Genomic DNA, 6,165 nt, shown 5'->3' with positions numbered 1-6,165 from the left:
TTTCCTAACAAAAATGGAAAGCTTTGAAAGTATTAATTTATTTATTGTTTTGTATAATAATATTAAAATTAAATTATTAAAAAAACTTTATTATACAATAACTATCAACACAACCAACAAAAAATTTTAACAATATATTTCAGTTTAAAAAAATTGTATTATGAAAAGTATAAAAAATAATAAGCACTATATTAAAACCAAATTTCGTAATTTGGTTTTGTTTTGAGGTTTAAAATTAGAACAGACTATGTAAATAGTAGGCCTATAGTTGAATTCATATTATATAAATCTAATATAAATGACAATACGCTTAGTTTAATTGGACTCTATCCCGTTGTTCTGATCGTTTATAATAGGTATCTATATTTCTCAGTAGTTGGATTTTGAATTGGCATCTAATTTTCTTGAAATATTGATTGAGCAAAATCATTACAAGTTTCTTAATAACTATACAAAGTTCGAACAAGCAATTAAATTGACAAGTCACAGTGTCCATTATTTTAGATAAAGATTTCAGAAACACTAAATCTGAAATAAAATAATCACCTTTATTCAATACTTCAAATTAAGGAGCTCACAAATATCATAATTTGATAACCTTCAGCAATAAATTTTCGTTTTTCGTTAAGCTTTAATTCTATACTATTTGAAAAAATTGAAATGTCAAATTTATATTGTGAGGAATTATCAATCAAGACGTTCTGCCTAATAAAATATATTGATATGAGACTTATGCAGAGACAATGATGGGATCAACAGTAAAGGAAACGACGAAAGGAGTTGCCGTATGAACGTTGCGTTTTAAAAGGTTTTTGGAGTTATGGTCAAAGGATGAAAGTAAGGTTTCAAATGAATGGGATGAGGACAATGACTTAGCAGGAGTCATTGACAGGCTTTTTCATTTGTGGTGAGGGAAAGCATCCCGCCGGACCACCGGGAAATCCCAATAACTTTATAAGGCTATATATGAATAGAATATGAAATATCTTCGTACGTTTATGCTGATAACTCTTCCTCGAAAACAGTAACGTGTTTGATTATTTATAAAGATATCGTAGATATAAGCCAATATTTTGATATTGTACAGGTGTGCACGTCTAAAAATGAATATTCCTTTAAATTTTACTGCTTGAGGGTTTGGATGAGGGGTTCTCCTGTAGACCTTAAGGTTTTCTTAGCTAGCTGGTCCATGGTCCTTCTGCTGACGGTGACCTTGCCTCTCTTGTCCTCGACAGACTTTTTCACAGCATTAACCATTTCGTCCGACCTTCGAAGCCTTTAATTAGATCTTGTGGTTGCATCAGGAGTTCCTTTGGCTACCACGCTGTAAACGGGGGCGGCTGCAGTTCAGAACCTGTCAATTTCAGTGCGAGTTTTTCCCCGCGCAGAAAGTTCCAAAGTTGTGACTCGACGTCTCTCCATATTATCGGCTGTTGTTTTACTATTGCTATTTAGATTTTGCTGTAGTTTTGTTTATAACTAGTCAAGACCCTTGCCTCGAAGTATAAACCGGCTTCAAATCAATAAAATCACGAATATGTGCATGACGTAAATTTAAAGGAGTGTTCAGTTTTAGACGTACACACCTGTAGTATGTAAATTAGGAAAACTCATTTACTAATTATCCTGAAATGTATCCACCAACATAGATTATTATATCCTTTCTTGATCAAATTTAAGGTTAAAAAGGCCCATCCAAGTTAATGAAGAATCAGATTAAATGTTTTTCATTTTCCTCTGAGTAAAGTCCTTCCCTAAGGAGGGTATATGAATTTAAATATTAAATTGTTCGAAATATTTTGAAGTTATATTTAAATTTTATGCTGAAAATATTATCATAACTTATCGATTATAATCATTATGAAATTAACATTTTTTTTAAATTTTACAGCCTAAAATCAATATTGTTTATTTTTCAAACATGCTTCCATCATGTAATTTAAATTTAAAAAATATTTAAGAAGCATACGAGCTCATACCACGGACTTTTAAGTAACATACTTTAACTTTATCTAAATTGCAATTAAAACCAGCTTTTTTTTTTTAATACATAGACAAATATATTTATCTTACAAGACAATAATAATGTATGGTCAACCACTTACAATCTATATAATACAAATGTGAAGAAAAAAATTACAAATAAGACACATTACAATTAAAGGCAGTGAATAATTTCATTTAGATTATTGGGCCAAACCACTGGCAGCGGATGGGACATAGCACCATTTCTTGACTACAGGCTTCAGTACTTTTCTTGGATTCTTTCTTGATCTAGAACATACTTCCTTGGGAACATCCACACATTCCTCTGTTGGTTTTAATGAGGGAACTAATTTTGTGACTTGTTTACAAGCTTTTGTGGCTCAAGATTACAAGTTTCAACAGGCTCCTGAGAATATATAATAGAGATTTATATAATTTAATAAGACATTTAAGCAAGGAAAATAAATTCTTACCTCAACAACGACAACTTCACGCTTAGGGAAACATTCTTCTTGTCCAGGACGAGCAACACATCCAGATGGGCCACAGAGTTGTCTAGGCACCTTCTTGCATTCAGTTTCAGGACTATACTTTTTCACATTTTCTCGTCTACTTTGACAGACCTATAATTATTCAAACATAGAGTTGATTCAATACTTAAAATGTTTTCCATGATCAAGGAAAAATACTTGTCTGGGCCACTTGGTACACTTTTGTTCCGTGGTATATCCTTGAGTTACGTCCTCACATTTTTCTTCTTGGATAGTCTCACAATCTACGATATCATCTTGAACGTCATGCTCGTGATAGCGAGTAGAACATTCAGTTTCAAAAACCGTCTTACATTCCTCTGGCCCCTCACCTTCACAAATGAATGGTGTGTGACAAAATTGGACCTCTTCCTCATGGGCAGTCTTAAATATGCATAAGTGTAAAAATTAATTAGAATTGCATGATCCTACAAAACGTCCTGACTCACCTTTTTATATTCGATAAAACAACTCTTTTTAAAGTTTTCCTCGCATTCCTCCTCTTGTTGCGCCTCAAAGTCCGTGGTATAGGTTGTATGACATCTTTCTGAATAGCTGTGATGACATTCAATATGTTCGTCATACTCTGTTTCCTCCACAGTCACAACTTTGTCAATACATCTCTCTCCAGCAGCGGCTATACTACCAATGTCCAAGGGAACATCGTTTCCTGGAGGAAGAAAATTTTGACGGGAATCTCTGGAAGAAGCGGCGTTTGCTACTTCATCGTGATGTCCATCATGGTGATCGTGATGTTGAGCATGATTTTGATTTTGATTTTCGCGGGATCCTCGATTATTGAAGGGGAAAACATTGACAAGGGACTTGGCTGTCCTTTTGTTTTCATTTGGACTCTCTTTTGCTAACGCAAAAGATAATAAGCCAAAGAAAGTAACCTTCAGCAATGAATAATATCATTAACTAATCTAATATTTTTTGAGAAATTACCTGTATCAAAAGCTTCATATTGTTGTCGTTTGGGTTTTTATAATTCAGCCTTTCTTTCGTGGAGAAACTGCTGTAATTGATAATACACAGACAATTGGACCCATTTTTATACACTTTTTGGAAATAGGTTCCTCCATAAAGAAATTGCATACCAAACGAATGGTAGGAAGTATCATGAGGCAAAGAGCGCTCGCTCCTACAGCCAAGGGAATAGGTAATGTTCGTTGTTATTAGATTTTTTTTTGAGTGTTTATCAACAACATATTTTATTAGAAAACTCAAATCCATAAATCAACCAAATTATTGGCCTTATTAAATACTTTACTATAATTATAATTGATAGATATATATAATACTAATAGACTTAGTCCATTTTTTGGGGGTCTTCTAATTAATCCATTATCTTATAGACCCATTTTGAGAAAATAAAAGGTCACATGTCTAATATTGATAGTTAAACAGGCTGTTTGAAATATTTTCTGCTTTATTTTACATATGTATACAAAATTGATCACTTTTTTCATTTTTGATCATTTTATCTTTAATTTTATTTGATGATAAAAAAGTGGACACATTCTACAAATAATGATATTTAAGGTGATAAATACTCTTTAAATTAACTAAAAGAATAGTATATTATTAATATATTAATTCTGAATCAACAGCAAAAATCAGAGTTATAACAGATTGCTACTAGATTGAGGCAGTAACAGAATCTGTGCTAAAGTACAGTCTACAATTCATAAATGACAGTTCATAGTACGACATATATTCATCATGGATTTTTTTAATTGATGATCTTATAAACCAAAGGAAAGACTTATGTTGTGTTTTCTACATTAAAGATTATTCAGCACTTATTTTGTATATTTATTCAATAATAAAATCTTGTAAAATATAATTTACCTACCTAAAAGGTGATTTTATATAATCAAGAATTTCAATACCATATCAAGGAATCATACATAAAGTACCGTGATAGTCATACCGTATTGAATTATGGTTCATACTGTACTTTCCCAGCTGGGCCGTATTTACTATGAGTGGTGACTAGGGCAAAGATAAATCTGCGGGTTCATTATTATTATAATAATAATATTTTTTACGTTGGCATCGCAGTAGCTAATGGACAACGTGCTCGGGATAAATTATTCTCTTGAACTCAATTTCCGTAGGTTTGCGTCCAGGTAATTCCTAGACATATACCTACTTTATGTATATGGACTTCACACAAGATTCCTATACTAGTTGGAGTAATTGTAAGACTATAATGTATACTTATACTTAATCAGGGCAATTCCATTAAACCAATATACGGAATATTAAAAATAAAATATTTTTATGTTTGATAAATGGCATTTTATTTCAACACTTTAAATTGCTTATTATAATCTTCGAACATCTATTCGAATTATCTTTTTCAAAGTGAATAAGATCTGTATAAAAATAAATTACGAGTAGACGCATGATAAGTGTGAGAACCCACGTGATTTAGGATATAATCATTGTTTGCCCAGATGTTTGTGTACTGGACATATAATCTCAGTACAAAGTGGTTTACTCGAAAAAACCCAAAATTATCAACAACCAATTATAGTTAATTTATTATGGTATTGATAATTTTTGGGGCTAAGCCCCCAAATGATGAAAGCTAGCAACGCCTCTGCCTTGCTTACTTAAATGTTGAAGAATCTCCTTTGTATAATCGTAATACATTTTACTCCTCCAAAATCATATGACAAGGAGTTAATGCTAAAAGAGTCTTATTTAAATAGTAACATAAGTCTTGCTCACGCCATCACATCATATTCTACAAAATGCCTATCCTTAGATATACATTAGACGACTCCCTCAGGACTATTTTGGCATAAATCAGTATAGTTGAATTCATTCTATGGATATATATACGTTAAAGGTTTGATTTGTGTTGTTTTTTCATCCTTAATACTGAAAAACCTTGAATAATATATTTATTTATATATATCCAATCAAAGGGATGGTGTTAATGAAGCCTTATTATAGAAGGTTTCATAACAATTTGTTCAAACTTCTTATCCATTTATGAAATAATCTTATTATTCATGCAACATCATTTTCTTGGCAGTGGAAGGGAAATTCTTTATAGCTTGTACTTGTATTGTGTTCAATACCCCCTTAGCAGAGACTAAGACTGGATGTAGACGGAAGGAAAAAGAAATGATCTAAGAATAGGAAAATTTTGATTTTGTTTATAGGGTCTTGGTTAGGGGCCATTTAGAAAGTATATACGAAAGTTTTTAGGCATTTTACTTCAACCCCTCCAAATTATGTTATGTTTCTTTAACCCCTTTTCTTATTTTGTTTATCTAATTTCAAGACCCATTTTATATAGGATTAGAGTTGACAAGCTTTAAGTTTAACCCCTATATATCTATATCATTTAACAGGCTGCTGATATTAGCATTTGTCTTTTCTCCTCGAGTTCCCCATCCCATTTTTGATAACTCTTATTTTATAAAAGTTTTAGAACAATGGTTTTCTAAATTCTTACGTCGCATACCAACCACGAAAATATCAAGATCATTATTATTTTAAACTTTAAAATTTATGACAAATTGTTATATAATAAAATTTGGATGATTTTTTTTTATAAAAGTCACATTTTTTTAAAAAATATTTTTGGTTAACCTTTTTTGGGGAAAATCTCCCCCCTTAATAAATC

The 6,165-nt window shown here is 31.5% G+C and overlaps 1 protein-coding gene across 1 annotated transcript; it reads right to left on the bottom strand.

Annotated features, from left to right (window-relative positions):
* Positions 1 to 1,785: 1,785 nt before the first annotated feature.
* Positions 1,786 to 3,585, bottom strand: LOC121116723 (uncharacterized). The gene is made up of 5 exons (XM_040711022.2): positions 3,465 to 3,585; positions 2,966 to 3,412; positions 2,676 to 2,900; positions 2,460 to 2,609; positions 1,786 to 2,392 (listed from the first exon to the last, which is right to left on the bottom strand). Exons 1-5 carry the CDS (start codon positions 3,480 to 3,482, stop codon positions 2,333 to 2,335), a joined length of 900 nt encoding a protein of 299 aa, XP_040566956.1. The 5' UTR covers positions 3,483 to 3,585; the 3' UTR covers positions 1,786 to 2,332.
* Between the last annotated feature and the right edge of the window lie 2,580 nt (positions 3,586 to 6,165).

This window comes from Lepeophtheirus salmonis, chromosome 1, assembly GCF_016086655.4.
Source record: "Lepeophtheirus salmonis chromosome 1, UVic_Lsal_1.4, whole genome shotgun sequence".
Lineage (NCBI taxonomy): Eukaryota > Metazoa > Arthropoda > Copepoda > Siphonostomatoida > Caligidae > Lepeophtheirus > Lepeophtheirus salmonis.
Note: the sequence above shows the minus strand (reverse complement) of the source record. Positions and strands in the feature narration are given on the sequence as shown.